Source organism: Balaenoptera acutorostrata, chromosome 8, assembly GCF_949987535.1.
Source record: "Balaenoptera acutorostrata chromosome 8, mBalAcu1.1, whole genome shotgun sequence".
Classification (NCBI taxonomy): Eukaryota; Metazoa; Chordata; class Mammalia; order Artiodactyla; family Balaenopteridae; genus Balaenoptera; species Balaenoptera acutorostrata.
Window position 1 is genome coordinate 4473806 of NC_080071.1, and position 17521 is coordinate 4491326.

The window sequence follows — 17521 nt, forward strand, 5'->3', positions numbered from 1 at the left end:
TTAATTTGTAGGTACAACCTTCATATATTTTGTCATTCTGAAGAATTTGTACAGAAAATTAAGTCGGATGATACTGTTCACTGAAACACAAAATTTTAGAAAATATGTCACATCTGGTTTTCCTTACAATCACGGATATAGGCAAAGGTGACATCTGAGTTATTACAACTGGATAATTAAAATTGGAGGAAAGAAAAGAGTATGAGAGATGCTCGTTCACCTCATGCCCAGTGCTGGCACCACCGTGAACCTCTTGAGAGCTTTTTGTATGTGCTTTTATGTTGCTGTTTACGCTTCTTAATTTGTAAAGTCTCAGTTCTAAGCCTTGCAAAATCACGATTTTAAAGTTTAAAAGAAAAACTAAGAATCTAGGTGATAGTAAAATCAGATAATTTAAAAAACTAGGAATATAAAGATGAGTGCAAATACTATCTGTTGCCATCTTTAAGTGAATTTTCAAAATAGTCTTACTGTTGTTTTTCTTATATCTCCTCTCCAGGTGTCATTTGGACCACTGCCTAATGACTGTTAGGACATCCCGCAGTTTGGTTGATCACTCTTGCAGAATCAGGAGCAACAGTTAACTCACTGTGATATTTGTAATGGGATGTTAAAATTAAAGCTTTGATTAGAAGACACAATGATAAAAAAAAAAAAATCAAAGTGAGTGTGAGAAAAAAAAAAGTCCTCATATTTTACAATCAACTAGATCACAATTGTTTCCATAACTCTTAGACACCTCAACCAGATCAGTGGGGTAAAGGGAACATAATGTAAACAGGGGAGGGTATTAGGAGATTTCTTTGGAGAGTGATGTTGCTGTTCTGTTAGTCTCTAGCCCCCACCCTTCAATCCCCCAAGTTGGTAGAAAAGAGAGAATGGAAGGGTACTTTTTACCTCAACTCTAGTGATGGAGCTTTCTATGGGGCCTCTGAGAGATCTCTGAATTGTTGGTTTTTCCACATGTGCAAAACTCACACCTGAGAAAGTCTCACACCTGAAAAAGCTCAAGTGGACTCTGGTAGCAGAATACTTAGTGGGGGTTGATTTGCACTGTATCTGCACTCGCAGAGTTTATTGGGGCAGAAGGTTTACAGATAATTTGGGGGACTATATGTGGACCACACAGGAGCATATGTTGGCCTAGGGATGTGTGCAATCTGGCTGGTGACAGGGACTCAAACAATAAGAAGATGGACAGGAACCGGTTACTCAAGGATGCAGAGTCACAGGCATAGAGTTTCATGCACTCTGGCCAAAGGAAATGTAATTAGAGGGATCTAGCAGAAAACCTCCAAACAGCTTGCACATGCACACACACACAGACAGACACACATATACACACCCCAAGAGTGATTTTAAGGATCTGGCAGTCTCAGAGAGAGGTCAGTTTATAATGGAACCAGTTCACATAGGACCTTTGCTATCTCCTTATCACTCCTAACCAATCTTACCCTCTCACCTCTTCCCACCAATGTTGAGAGCTGAGTGGGCATTCGAAACTAACTAGCAAGCTGGGAGGGGTGGCAAGGAAAATAAATGCAGGACAGAGGAAGAATGAACCAAATATGCCCTCCTTTCCTTTTTTTCTAGCCAGAAGACAATACAGGTGGGGAGCAGGGAAGATTTGATGATACACTGAATTTAGAATTGTGACATATGTATATACAGTGGAGTGGGCATTCCCAAATTGAGTCTGTGTTTCTGACTTAACATGACCGAGAGGTCTGGCTGCTGCCTCGTTGTTAGCAGAAAGGATTGGGATTTGACCAAGTTTTGCTATGGGGTAAGAGTATTCACTCTACTGAATAAATTTTAATAGCCAATGAAAGGCAAAAATAAAACTTCACTTTAGATAGGGCAGGGTCACATTATTTGACATACGTGTTCTACAGACAATGACGATTATCACCCCCTAAAATCCTCTCATAATGGCTAGTTTCAAGGGAACTTGCTCAGCTGGCACTGTGGATATTAACTGTCCCCACAATTTGAGCTAGCATTTCCTATTTTAGAGCCCCCATAGTAAAGTCTGCCAAGACTGATTTCTTAAACTTTTCTTTTTCATCAGAAATTTGCATTAACCTAAACAAAAGTACAATTACAGTCAGTGATTAGAATATTAGTCCTAGGTTAACAGAGGATTCCCAAGTGATTTTTGAAGTAACAAAGATTACATAATGCTGAGAATAATTAAGCAATTAGGTTGAATGTATTTCTTTTTTTTAAATTCATGGTAAAACTGGAAATTTATTTAAAGTGCCCCCAAATTTTACTGATCAGAATATTTATTGATGTAACAATCATATTTGTAATAATACTTCAGTTGGTACTTTGGAGATTACCAAATATTTTCACATTCTATCTTTTGACCTTACCAGTAATTAAACATTTACAACATAATAGACTTCTTTATAGAAACTTCTAGGGCTATTGTGAACTCGTGTGTGTGTGTGTGTGTGTGTGTGTGTGTGTGTGTGTGTGTGTAGTATGCTGTATTTGTCCGTGCTTGTGCATGTGTATACATGCCTATGTTGGGTAGAAACAAATAAAGGGAAAGATATCTTTTCTTCCACGCTTACTATAACCTATTAGCAACATGGCCAATTCCATTTTTTATGACTTAATATATTTTAGAACCTAGATTTCAATCTCTTCATACCCATGTCAACTTTTCTGACAAAAACACATATATTGGCTTAAAGTTTTTTTCCAATATCTCATATACTTCCTGAGAAACATCAGAAATTATGAGAAATATATATAAACTAAACATGAAATTGAACCAATGTTTTCAGGACTCCAATCTCCTGTGCATTCTGGGAAAACATCTTATTGATAGTCAGCAAGAGTCAGTTATGTACAAATAGGCTATAACCTTGCTACTCAGCAGGACAACAATAACCATTAGATTCTCAAAAGTTGCAAATGTTTGCAAATCTCTTCTTAACAGTTTTAATTAAGAAATGTCTCATGACTGACAAATGTATTCATTATTTCCTTTAATGGCTGGTCAGAGTCTACATCCCTCAGAACTTTTCTTTATGAAAAAGTCAGAAAAAATGAGATTGATATTCACCTGCAATCTAACAGCAGAGAGTAAAGGCTTGTTCTTAATTTTAAAATGTTTTGCAAGGCATAATGACTATTTAACGTTCATGGGAACTTTCTAACCTAATTTATTAATGATATCTCAACAGGTTTGTTTCATCAATTGTAACACTCGATCTTTATGAGACACTAGAAATTCCTAGAGAATTATAGAATGGTGAAGTTCATTGAAATCCAAGAACAAATGGTGATCTCTAGATACAGAAAATTATAGTCTTACTCTCAGGTAGGTGTCATCTGGGAACAGATTGCACCCTATAACCTGTTTTGAGTGGCCACACTAGCCCTGGTTAAAATAGAGGCCTGGGAATATTTCTGGAGTTCTGAAGTGTGTCTTAAGTCGGTGGTTGTGTATGTGTGTGTATGTGGTGGTGGTAGTGGTATTACAATGATGAATTATCAAATAATAATTCATGGTCCAGGTATAATACCATATATTTCAACACAAAATTGGATAGAACTGAGCTGAAGAATAGGGTTTGACTCTTCAGATGCTGGACAGGCAATAAATATTTAACATAAATATGGCACTACCCTTTGATACTTTGATAATATGTCAACAGATAACCTTTAAACATGTCATTTGGAAGATATGTTTGTCAGAGACTGCCTCCCTAACTCCTGGCTACAGTTCTATTCATATCAAAACAGAGAGCCTTTCTTCCATGCTGCCCAAAGTTATTCATTGTTCTCTAACTTCATGGATCCTGTAAGTATCTTCAGTTAAAGGAAGACTCTGAGGTGTGGAAATGTGTACTTACTCCAGATCTCAATCAAGTAGAACCCATCTTAAGAAGTATATACGGTCAGGGGTTCCCTGGTGGCGCAGTGGTTAAGAATCCACCTGCCTGTGCAGGGGACACAGGTTTGAGCCCTGGTCCAGGAAGATCCCACATGCCGCGGAGCAACTGAGCCCGTGCACCACAACTACTGAGCCTGTGTGCCACAACTACTGAAGCCCATGCACTGCAACAAGCGAAGCCACCACAATGAGAAGCCTGCGCACCGCAATGCAGAGTAGCCCCTGCTCGAAGTAACTAGAGAAAAGCCCGCAGGCAGCAATGAAGACCCAATGCAGCCAAAAATAAATAATTAATTTTTTTAAAAAAAGAAATACATAAGGTCAATATAGCAAAGTGGTTCAGGGCACATGCTTTGCATTAGTTCCTGTGGCTACTGTTACAAATTACCACAAATTTGGTGACCTCAAGTCTGCAGTTTAATGATGGGATCTATTGAAACTACAGTTTTTCTGTTACAGCTGCAGGCATTAATAACTTTCAAACTCAGGAAAAATGCTTTGAGTGTTTTTTTTTTAATACTTTAAAGATATGAAACAATGTGAAAGATATTTTAACATACCTTCTATTTGGATATATGTATCTCAGTATAATTAACTTATACAGCTTAAAACCAAGTACTGCACTAATAGAATATATGCAATAATAAATTGAATACTAAGTTATCATTTTTGTATTTTTTCCTTTCTGCTGGAAATTATAATTCATTCTGCCATGAAAAATGAATCTTGGACAAGATATTCAAGAATCTAAACATGAATACAATCTTATAAAGAACAACTATCTTGTCCTCTTAGAGGGTGTAACAATTATATCTGCAAGAATTGTTACCAAGGCTATTGCCCCAGAATCATACCCCTGGCCCTCCCTCCAGGTAAATTTGCAGAAAACCACAGCTAACCATATCCTCTAGCTGTGTTCACAGCACAGGAACAGGAGTCTCACTATAAGAAAACTGGTGCAAGCTGGTTCAACTTCAAAAGTGGGACAAATATCGCCCTGCACCTCATTACCATCTCACTGTAATAGTAAGACCCCTGTCTGTCTGCCCATGATGGTTCAACCTGCTTCCAACCCAGATGCCAGAGGACCATACAAGGACAGAAAAGAGGTGACACCCCAGTTCCAGGAAGAACCCGCCTATTCCCAGAAGACCAATGCATACACTTCCCCCTCATTAGCCTTGCCCTTAAAATCTTGCCTTAATTGTCAGTCCCCTGGGCAAGAAGTTGATTTGCGATTAAGATCCCACTTCTCCATTCTCCGGCCATTGAATAATGATTGTGCTGCTTCAATCTCAACTTTGGTTTCATTTTTGGCTGTGCAAACCCAAACAGAAAAAAAGAACCTTCCTTCCCCCTGAGGCAGGAGCTCGGCCAGGCTAGGGTTCAAGTAGGGGATCATAAGACCTAATTTGGTAACAGAATGACTAGCCACTTAGTCTATTTTTGCTTGCTGTTGGCATCTTCGTTTATTTCTTTAGAGCACTTATCATGATCTTGTTCATTTATGTGTTTATTTGTTTATTATCTATTTTTCACTCTTTGGATGTAAACTAAATATGAAGCTTTGTCCTATTTACTGCAGCATTCCCATCACCTAAAATAGCACCTGGCTCAGGGAAGGCATTCAATGAATGTTTATTGACTGGACAAATAAATAAATCAAGTAATTACTTAAAAGAAATCAAGAGTATAAATTTTACCAGAAATTTTGGCAAAAAATTCTGAAGAGTAAAACACAATAAAGACTGGTAAATGTTTTGTCCTTATAAAAGTCTATTTTTATTAAATCACTAATATGTCTTCATTTCATAGATATTTTCCATAATTATTGAGATATATGTAAGTACTTCAAATGGGCAATTTTCCTTTCTTATTTATTTATGTACCATTTTAGCCCACAATATTACACAAAGATTATGAGATATATCACATTTAGGAAGTTTGCAATAAAACTCTAAGAGAGAAAACAAAAAGAATGAATAGAGATGGGTCTTTTTTTAAAATGCTGTTTTTTTCTATATAAAAAGGATCTGAGCTTGTAAAGAATATGTTCAAGACATTTATGTTTTACGTAAAAACAGCAAAATCGTTAAGCCTTCTACTTCAAACTATACAAATTTATCTAAGACTCAGAATTTCTACTAAGCTTACAAAATCATTTGTCAAACCAAGCATTACCTCTCAGTCTCCAGGTTAGTTGGTAGACTAGTTAAATGAGTGAATATACATAGAACTTAATTCTTCTGATCCCAAGAATCACGAATATGACAATTCGTGATTCTTGGGATCAGAAGAATTAAGTTCTATGTATATTCACTCATTTAACTAGTCTGTCATTTGCCAAATATAAGTTCTGTTTTGACGTGTTAATCTCACAGCATAATATGTATTATTATTCTCCTTACTGGTAAGAAGCAAGATAAACTAATAAAAAGACATTAAGCTGGGCTTCCCTGGTGGCGCAGTGGTTGAGAATCTGCCTGCTAATGCAGGGGACGCGGGTTCGAGCCCTGGTCTGGGAAGATCCCACATGCCGCGGAGCAACTAGGCCCGTGAGCCACAACTACTGAGCCTGCGCGTCTGGAGCCTGTGCTCCGCAACAGAGAGGCCGTGATAGTGAGAGGCCCGCGCACCGCGATGAAGAGTGGCCCCCACTTGCCGCAACTAGAGAAAGCCCTCGCACGAACCGAAGACCCAACACAGCCAAAAATAAAGAAATAAATAAATAAAGTAGCTATAAAAAAAAAAAAATGGTTTAAAAAAAAAAAAGACATTAAGCTGTCCCTTGTATAGGATAATCAAAATGTTAAATATATTTCAGGTGTAAAAATCGACAAAATGTTTTCAGAACCTTCCTACTGCCACAGCAACACTGTACAGATGTGCCTGGCAGTCAAGTGGCCATTAGAATTGACCTCTGTTGCTGTGGTAAAATGCAAAGAACCCCAATGTCACTGATTAGATATGGTTATCAAAGTTAGGATTATTAGCTGGAACATTCAGTCACAGCACAGGAACTGACACTTTTTAAAAAGATCCCAAGAATCCTCTATATTACATGTCAGTCTAGGTCAAAATTAGAGCAATCCAAATGCATCTACTTAGAATATGCAAGTTCATTGTCCTAAAATTGTCAAGTTCCTATTATTTGTTATTGAATTACAGAGAAAAGTAGGCAGACAGCCTCTGCCTCATGCAATTTAAAGTAAAACTCTTGACTCTAATTAGACACTCCTTAGGTGGCTAAGTCATGGTGGATTTATATTGCCTTAATCAGTAAACTATAAAAAAAGACAAAAGCAGGGATATTTTTCATTTTAGCACTTCATTTGTCGCTTGTGGAAGGTGTATTTTTATCATTAAAGTTTGATTTAAAGTGAACCTGAGTTGAATGAATAATCTTCTCATGCTGTTCCCAATCCCTCTAAAAGACAGGAGAGACCATCATGCATGACCACTCATGCTGTAAATAATTTTAGTCCATTTCTCTTTTATTTTCTCTACTTCCTCTCTCTGATTCACTCTGTACTCCACCACCAGATTGATTCTCCTAAAATATCTTTTTATTCACATTATTCTTTGGCTCAAAAGCATTTCCTCTTACCCCTTCAGGATTTTATCCAAGCCCCTTCACCTCGCATTTAAGGCCTCAAATTTCACTACCTTTCGGGATCCACAGCTCCTCTGTCATGATTACCTGTAAACTAAACCTCCAGTAGTGACCCACTTAATGTTCCTCTCGCTCTCTTTCTGGAGCATGTGTTTTTTGGTGTTTTGTTTGTTTTGTTTTTTTTCTCATGGAATTCCTGGTGCTGAAGTATACTCCCCTCCCCTTTAACATTCTTTATTTAAGATCTAGCCCAAATACTACCTCCTTCACAAAACAGTTCTCTGAGAATACCCAGATAAAGACACCTCTGCCTTCCTGTGTATTCTTATTACACAGACATTCTCCATTAATCATGTATTTCTCTGGGCCAGCTTTGAACTTATTAAATTAAATGCTGCAGAGCCTTTATATTGGGTTGGCCAAAAAGTTCATTTGGTTTTAAGTAAAAATAAAAGACACATTTTTCATCTTCACCAAGACCTTTATTGAACAACGTATTCACTAACCAAACGAACTTTTTAGCCAACCCAATATTTTGGGGGAGTTTATATTATCTCCAAATAGCCGTTTCCTAACATTTTTTTTTATCTCCTATGATAGCTAGCACAGTGTCCTTCATATAATAAGCATACAATTAATGTCCCTAAATCAAGGATTTTTTAAATATTTGAGAAGTAAGCAAACTGTATATATGAGGAAACTGAGGTCCAGAATCATTAGTAACTCGCCTAAAGGTGACTAGCAGGCAGTCGAAGATTCAGTTTGCTTGATTATTAAAGATGCTTTGTACTTATACCATAGTTATATTATTTCATTATTGATCAGTTGTTCTAAGCCAAGTAATATATGAAACTCACTGATCTTAATAAAGTATATGCATATATGTTTACATATTATATATAATAACATATATGTATTTGTAAATAAAAATAGGTATAAACAAAGTTTCTCTGCAGATATTATTTCAAGGGTGACTCTAAAGAACTCAAGTGTAGGGCTTCCCTGGTGGCGCAGTGGTTGGGAATCTGCCTGCTAATGCAGGGTACACAGGTTCGAGCCCTGGCCTGGGAAGATCCCACATGCCGCGGAGCAACTAGGCCCGTGAGCCACAACTACTGAGCCTGCGCGTCTGGAGCCTGTGCTCCGCAACAAGAGAGGCCACAATAGTGAGAGGCCCGCGCACCGCGATGAAGAGTGGCCCCCACTTGCCGCAACTAGAGAAAGCCCTAGCACAGAAACGAAGACCCAACATAGCAATCAATCAATCAATCAATCAATAAATCATTAAAAAAAAAAAGAACTCAACTGTAATATCTTATAACATAAAAAACAATATGCAAGAATCGTGAGGACAATGGGAACATTGATCTTTTTAATGAACTTTGAGTGACACGACCAATATTCCAGTGAGAACCAAGTATTACAAAAGTCTCCAATGTCCTGTTAAATCTTATGTTCTACCATATAACACTGTAAACATATAACTGTAAGTCTACATTTTCTATGAAGGTGGATTAATAGCTCAATTTAATTCCTGTAATACTTATAATGTAGTGGACAATTGCAAGTTCAATTTTATGATGAAGGTTTTAATAAGCTAGGATTTGGAAAACATGTTGAAATAATGTTACTCAAGAAATAGAAATTAACAAATATTTTAAAATCAACAGTAACTTGGGTTCTGGTTAAGGTTAGTTTGACGTGCATTGGATTTATCCTTTTAAATAAATGTTTTGTCTCTGGGCAGTTTGATACACATTGTCACTTACCGTCTTTCAGGATGGTTTCTCGCTCTGTGCCATCTATCTTCTGCCGGCCAATTAGGAAACTGGTGGTGTCAGCAAAGTAGATATAATTGGTTTCTGCATGAAAATCTAAAGCACGAGGGTTTACCAGATTTTCTATGGGGATCATGTATTCATCAGCTATCTTGGTATTCAAGTCCATTCCTCTAACAATTCCTGGGCGTCCTTTCCCATAAAAGAGAAACAACTCATTCTTTGGTCCTGCAGAAGAAAGATTACAAACATAAACAACCGATGCTGCCTAATCTTCTTTACCCTGCATAATGCCACTGTTTAATTAACTGGCACAATTAACATTTTTTTAAATTCAGTACCAAAAATTAAACCCTAAAATATGCCAAATGTATCTCAATGCAAGAAGGCCAGCTAATTGCGTTACTTTAATTAAAACAGAAATTACTTCTGTGAATAGGTTATATTTAGTTAATTATTCTTTTGCCTGTAACTGTATAGCAAAAACATGACAGATCCTTGGATAACTTGTAACTGTAAAGTGGACATTTATTAAAACATCTGGCACATTTAATTTTATAATTCATTACAATCTATCTATCTGTAGATACTAACTGTAGCATTCATTATGTTTGACAGTGCTAAAAACTTCAGAATATTTCAAACACCCCCCCCTACTCAGAGTTTGCATCTACAGACTGTCAGAAGCAAACAAAAAGAATCACACAGTATCACATAACTTGCATGTAAATATATTATAGTTTGTATAAACGTGATTTTTTTTTTTAAGAATTGAAATAAAATGCCAGTTACAGTGTCACTTCTTTCTTCATATCTTAATTAGAACGTTAGAGGTTGATGCTGTCTGCCAGTAACTCTGATGTACAACACAGCCTTTATCAGAAACTAAACAAAACAAAAAACTGTGTCCTGGGTTAAAATGCAAGAATCAAGGAAGCTTTTTCTACAGAATGAATGAACTCCTTCAGACTTTTACATGAAACTACATGCAAGGCTCTCGTATTGCTAGGGCACATTATACTTAGTTTAGTATACATAATTTTGAAAGGAATACTTCATATAGAAAGGAAAACATACTAGGTTTTATTAAGAAAACTGAGGATACATATGATTATTATATTTGGATAACCATACCATAGTGAGAGTCTTAGTAAATTAAAATAATTACCTTATAAAATTTGGAGGAAGAAAAATAAGTAATTACTCATAAACTCAACACCCTCAATGCAAAATATATAATCATTTTATATATTTTCTTTCTCATTTTCTTTTAAAATTAGTGTTAATGAATATTAAATATATATATTTATAAAATGTTAATATTTTAATAATATTTTATATTAACAATTAATAAAAGAATAAAAATAAAACAAATCTCATGTACCTAACATAGACCTTAAGAATATTTCCAGAACATTAGAATGCATGCACATGCCCCAAACCCACCCCTCTTCCATCCCAGAGACATCCAGTATCTCTGGTTATATACAATAATATGGTTATTGTGTTTACCATGTATTTTTTAAAGTTTTGCCACATGTTGTTTGTATTTCCCAACAGTAGACTGTTTAATTTTGTGTGTTTGAATTGCATGTGTGCTATTAATTAATTTTATTCTTATTACATGCTTTATATTCATCTATGGTTGTTGTAGTAATTATTCATTCATTTTCACTGCTGTATTATATTCCTTGGTGTGACTATTTCAAATTTAATTTATCTAGCTATTTTTCTAATGCACACTAATATAGAAGAGAATATGTTTTGTATTCTGCTTTTATTACTAAATCTTAGCATTAAGATTATATTCTGAGAGGGGTGGGATGGGGAGGGTGGGAGGGAGGGAGACGCAAGAGGGAAGAGAAATGGGAACATATTGTATATGTATAACTGATTCACTCTGTTATAAAGCAGAAGCTAACACACTATTTTAAGGCAATTATACTTCAATAAAGATGTTTAAAAAAAAAAAAAAGATTATATTCTGTGCTGATCCTTTTTTTTTTTTTTTTTTTTGGCTGTGTTGGGTCTTCGTTGCTGTGCATGGGCTTTCTCTAGTTGCTGTGAGCAGGGGCTACTCTTTGTTGTGGTGCGTGGGCTTCTCACTGTGGTGGCTTCTCTTGTTTCAGAGCACAGGCTCTAGGCGTGCAGGCTTCAGTAGTTGTGGCACGTGGGCTCAGTAGTTGTGGCTCTCAGGCTCTAGAGCGCCAACTCCACAGTTGTGGCACACGGGCTTAGTTGCTTCGTCACATGTGGGATCTTCCCGGACCAGGGCTCGAACCCTGGTCCCCTGCATTGGCAGGCAGATTCTTAACCACTGAGCCACCAGGGAAGTCCCTGATCCATTATTTTTGTCTTACATTCCTTCAGTATGATCAGTATAATATATGATAATTTGCCAAATCATTCCTCAGTTGATTTTATCTTTCCATTATTATAACACTGAGATAATCATTTTCCCATATCTCTTAGTATACATTTCCAGAAATGGAATTACTGGGTAAAGAATATTAACATCCCTCTTTCTCATTACCCTCACAACCTCTCAGTGTCTACCTACTCATTATTTTCTTTAAAGATACTATCTTACATTATTTAAAAGTAGATTCATTTGAAAATTAACATTCCTATTTCCTACCAACATCATATGCATAGATACTTTTGTTTTTTAAAAAATTGGGATCTTAGATATGCATTTTACTACTTAACTTTTAAAAATTTAACAATACTTTGTTGTATCATTAAAAGGTCTTCAAAACATTCTTTTCAATGGCAGCATCATGTTCCCTGCTAGAGAGGCAACATAATATGGTCAGCTACTTACCTACTGTAGGATATTTAGATTGCTTCTGGGTTTTTGTTATTATACATACATTTACAATGGATTTCTTTAGTCAAAAGTGGGATAATTTGTTAAAGGATGTTATCAGTTTTATCTCTTTTGTATGTTATTATCAAATGTCTTTCTAATAGTGGTATCAATTTCCAGTTCTATTAGCAAGGCATAAGAATGCTGGTTTCACCATATCTATTCTTGCTAACATTTATTTTTGCTTGTATTTTTAATTGATGCTTTAATTAGTAAACCTGGCACAATACTTCATTGGTTTAATGTATGTGTGTGTATGTGTATGTGCACATGTGCAAGTGTATGTATATTTTAAATAAGAATGGTAACTATTTTTCCCATTGTTTTATTCAGTCACTTTTTTCAATCATTCACTACCTGAAGTTTCTTCTAATGTGTTTTCCTATACCATAGACAACTGAAAACTAAAAACTACATTCCACAGACACCAATATAGCCATGGCTCTAGTTTTGATTTAAGTACCTAAAGTCAGATGTACTAGCTTGAGTTTGGAATACAGAAATGAGACCACCTTTTGTTGCTTCTGCTGGTATTTATCTGATGGAGAAACTGAATTTTTCTACATCAGTCTTCTTCCTTTCTCTACATCAAGAGACAAGGAAGAGGGTATCTTTTTGTTGTGCTGTGTTTTGTTTTGTTTTATTTTCCAGTATGACATATTATTTCTGGAGCTAATAGTTTTGGTGCAAACTTCCTAATCTCTAGATCTCAGCTAAGATGGTGTGTTTTTCAAACACCATGTTTGCCATTTGTGGCTTCCCGATGCCCTAGCTTCTGATTATGGTAGGTGTTCCAGCTTAAGCCAGGCTAGTTTGTGGTGGTTTTGAGGAAAGTTCCCAAGACCCAGTCTAGAAGCTGCTGCTTCAGGCTTCTCGATGATTTTGTAAGTACCTATCTATTTGTGTTTGATCCTTTCTGCTTAAAATAGCTAGAATTGTTTCTGTTAATTTAAATGTAAATGTACCCTGATTGATCACTACATTAGGGATGATTGAAGCTTATGCAACTCTGATCTTATGTTTTTCCACCAAACATGTGTGTGTATATATGTGTATATATGTGTGTGTGTGTGTATATATATATATGTGTGTGTGTATGTGTACATATATATAAATGTACATACACATATATACACACACACGTATATATGTATGCGTAAATGTGCATGATTGTATTTTTGCATGACATGCCATCACTTCCCAAGTGGTAACCAGAGCAGTTTAAAGGCTGGTTACACACACACACACGCACACAAAACTACCCCTATCTTGAGGCTTCTGACACTAAACCTTCAATTATCCAGAGGATTTCTTGAACATGAGAGCTGGTGTCTCCACATTCCTAGCATTTGATACAAAGCTGGACATAAAAAAAAGTACTAAAAGTCATGTATTTTATCACAGTTAAGTCTCTTGGGTTCTCAATTTAAAAGTACTTGCACTATGAATTCTAACCACTTAGACTTAAAATTATAACAAATTTAGAGGTCTCATTTCACAGTCCTCAGCAAGCATATGATAAGAAGGCAAAAGAGATGGCAGGACAGTGGTCAGAGAGCGAGCACAGACAAAAATAAATCGAGACAAAATATACACTGTAAAAAGCAGTCATCACAATCTTAAAAAATTATGGTATTTGTGGGACATCTAAAAACCAACAGTTTCCACATGGACACCATTTCTATGAGGGCCATTAAAACTACATCTGATTATGCAGACCCTGAGTAAAGAACTTAATTAATTTTTGTGTAAAAATTTAAACTTAACAAAAGTCCTGTGTGAAGAATATTTATTAGCTTATTTAAATAAAGAACAATTAAGTTATTCTAGCATATTTCAAAAATAAAACAAAGATATGTCTAACTACTAGATAACTTTTTAACAAAATTGTTAAAGAGATTGATATTTAATTAGTATAGCTCCAGTTACTTGGAAAGTGAAATAATGAAATGAATTTCATCCCCAATGCTGGATAAAGTGAAATATTACTTAATGTGGATTTCTGTTGGACTAAACACACCTATTACTAGAGGCAGCATCTTGGTTCAAAAAAGAGAAAATCTGGTTAACCAACGATTCAGGCTCATTAGACCATGAACATTCTTTAGGGAATTAAGGAAAGGATCATTCTTTAGGGAATTAAGGAAAGGATCTTCCTAAAAATCTTCCCTAAAGTACGGTTCCCAAAGATCCATAAATTTGGTGATTCTACAGCCCAATTAGGTTTCTCATTCACATTATCACACACATACAAAAGAGAAAAAAAACAAACAAACTAAATACTGATTTTGAGAAAAATGGCTTGTACACATTCACAGGCAAATTTGGCCTGATGATGTCTCACGTTATTACGGACGCTGATGCTCCTAATTAATACTAAGACCCCTATTCTGAAGCATTAGCTGCTGGCAAATGTTTGATTTTCAATAACATACTTTTGCATGACCTGCCATCACTTCCCAAGTTGAAGCCAGTCCTGCAGCGACAGGTCCGTGCTTTGTAACCGCTGCTGAGCAGACAGATGTGTGAACATCCCCCTGGCGTTCCGTATGGATCCACTTCACATGCATGGCTTCTGACTACAACAAATGAAAAACAGCATGCTTGAAATTCTCCAAAGACAAGATAATTATGTGCATCAGTATGTTGAAACTTTGACAGTGCAAGAAGAGGAAATCCCAGCAAAAATCTATATACCCAAATATTTTGTATCATAATCAATTGGAAAAGAGTTTAAACCCCAAAAAAGAAAAGGTAGGGATTTGCCAAAATCCTCCTAAGTCTACCTTTTACAAAAATTCTGACAAGATAAAATGCTTTTATATTAACCTAAACTGTTTACATGTAAGCAAAATAAAAGTAACATGATTTTTTGGTACATGCTTATTGTACTTTTAAAAAATACACTTTTCTGGCAAATATTAAAAAAAATACTGTTAAAATATCCTAGGTTAGGTAGTTAGGCAGAGAAAGGATTTCTTCTGAAATAATCTATTATATGGGCACCTAAATTAGGATAAATGTGCTTCAGTGATTACCTTTATTGAGAAGTGCTGAGATAAATTTTTTTCTTCAATCTTGAGTCCATTGCCATTTGGAGAACGCTTCCACAAAATGAATTGTGTGTGTGTGTGTGTGTGTGACTATAATTGTCAAAAGGAGAAGGCTGAGTTTTCATGTGGAGGTTATGCAATAGAAGGATGTTTTATGAGTGTAGAAGGTGGAGAAGAAACAAAAATAGGAAAAGTACTGTACGGAGAGGATGAGAAAAAGAAAGGTCAAAGAGAAAATGCTGTAGTAGGAATAATACCAGTAAGATTTTATGTATTACTGTAATTATATTTCTTTTCAATCACGACTTTCTTGGAATTGTGATGAGTAATATGACAATTTTCTTTTAATATTAAAACTTACATGCTTTCGAAAACTGTGCTATGTTCTTTTTGTATTCTGCATTCTATAAATGAAAAGATAACTGAAATGTAGTTTATTTTTTTTTGCACAAGAGTGTTCCTTTTATTTTCCAGTCTCATCCCATTTCTATACTAGATCACATCTCCTCTTACCTACTTAGCAACTCTCCACTTTCTCACTGTCTTCATTACTTTTGCTCTCTGCATTGGATCATGCCCATCAGCATACAAATGTGCCATTATTTCCACATCTTGGGGGGTAAAAAATCCTAATTTTAACCTTAATTCCCACAGCAGTCCTTCAGTTAGCTCCCCACTTCTCTGCCCCACCTAATATCAACACTATTCAAAGTTATCCTCGCTCATTTTCTACAATTTCTTTCCTTCCTATCTTTCCCAGATCCTTTCTACCCAGACATTCTCTTCACCGCAAACTGCTCTTGTCAGATCCCTATGAGCTTCATGCTGCTAAATCCAATGGCCAATTGAATTTAACAAGCTTCTTCTCAGTCTCCTCTTTTGGTTCTTCCTAGTGTCTTTGACTTCTCATTGTTGGAGTGTCCCGGTGTCCTTTATTTGGAACTCTTTTCTTCTCCATCTCTAGTTACTTCCTTGGTGATCCCATCCATTTTCCTGGCTTTAAATGTCACCTATATGCCAATGACTCTCAAATTGCTATGTCCAGCTTGGGCTTGCCCCTGAACTCCAGACTTATATATTCAAATACCTCTTTGAAATCTCCACCTGAATTTATGACAGAAATTCAAAATAACATGTAAAAATTATACATTTTTTCTTTGCCCCCAGTCTGCTCCAAACTTAGTTTTCTTAATCTCAAAAATAACTCAGTTATTCCAGTTGCTCAGCCTAATTGCCATCATCCTTGCCTCTTTTTTAGTTTACACCCCACATCAAATCCATTAAGAAATGCTGTTGGCTATACCTTCAAATATATTCTGAGTCTAACTAACCACTTTTCACCACCTTCACTACTACCATCTTGGTCCAATCCACCATCATCTCTAACTTTCCACCCTTGTCCCTGACAGCCTATTGTCAATATAGCAGCCATATTGATTCCTTTAAAAAGTCAGTCAGATTATGACACTCCTCTGCTTAAGGTTTCCTAAGGACTCCCCATCTCACTAAAAGTATAAGCAAAGGTTTTTACAACTGCCCGCAGGGCCCTACTTGTTACGGTCCTCCTGCATTTCTCCAGCTTAATTGCCTACTTCTCTTCCTCTTTTTACTCTGCTCCAGACCTATGGGTCTCGCTGTTGCTCCCTGAACAATCCAAGCATGCTCTTCCTCATGGTTTTTGTGTGTGCTCATCTTTCTACCTGCCTCTCTCCTCCTTTAATTACTTAAAGTCTTCATGCAATTTCATCTTCTCAATGGGACTTCCTCTGAACATTCAATATAAAATTGCAAACTACCCCCATTCCTGACACTCATCTGCTTTATCTTTTTCCATAGCACTTACTATCTTCTAATAGAATAATAATTTACTTGGTTTTTTAAAATTATGTCTTCTTTACAACAATGCAAATCTCATAAAGGCAATGATGTTTTGGTCTGTTTTATTCACAACTATATTCTCAATGGACATAGAATAGTTCCTGGCACATAGTAAATGGTCAATGAATAATTGGTGAATTAATAAATCCTAATATAAAACTCTAATAAGGTTATCTACAGAATTCAAAATTTGAATTTCCTGTAAACACAATATGTATATGTGATAATACAGTGCTTAAGCTGAATTTATGTTAATGGTTAGATAATTCTAAATTCGTTTTAATTTGAAGCACAAAAAGATGATGGACATTTGGGTGGTAGTTTTTGTATGTTACATTATTCTATATATGATTGAGCCTAAACTGTATTGATGAACAAGCATCACTAACCTACAATGCAAAGTAGTTAGCGTTTTTG

General features: G+C 35.9%; 1 protein-coding gene across 1 annotated transcript in view; it reads right to left on the reverse strand.

Moving 5' to 3' along the window:
- Window positions 1–17521, reverse strand: part of LRP1B (LDL receptor related protein 1B) — a gene marked incomplete at its 5' end in the record, with an annotated part of 1526008 nt that overhangs the window by 780771 nt on the left and 727716 nt on the right. The window contains 2 exon segments of the mRNA XM_057550915.1: window positions 9296–9532; window positions 14609–14752. Of these exon segments, the coding sequence (XP_057406898.1) occupies window positions 9296–9532; window positions 14609–14752 (381 nt within the window).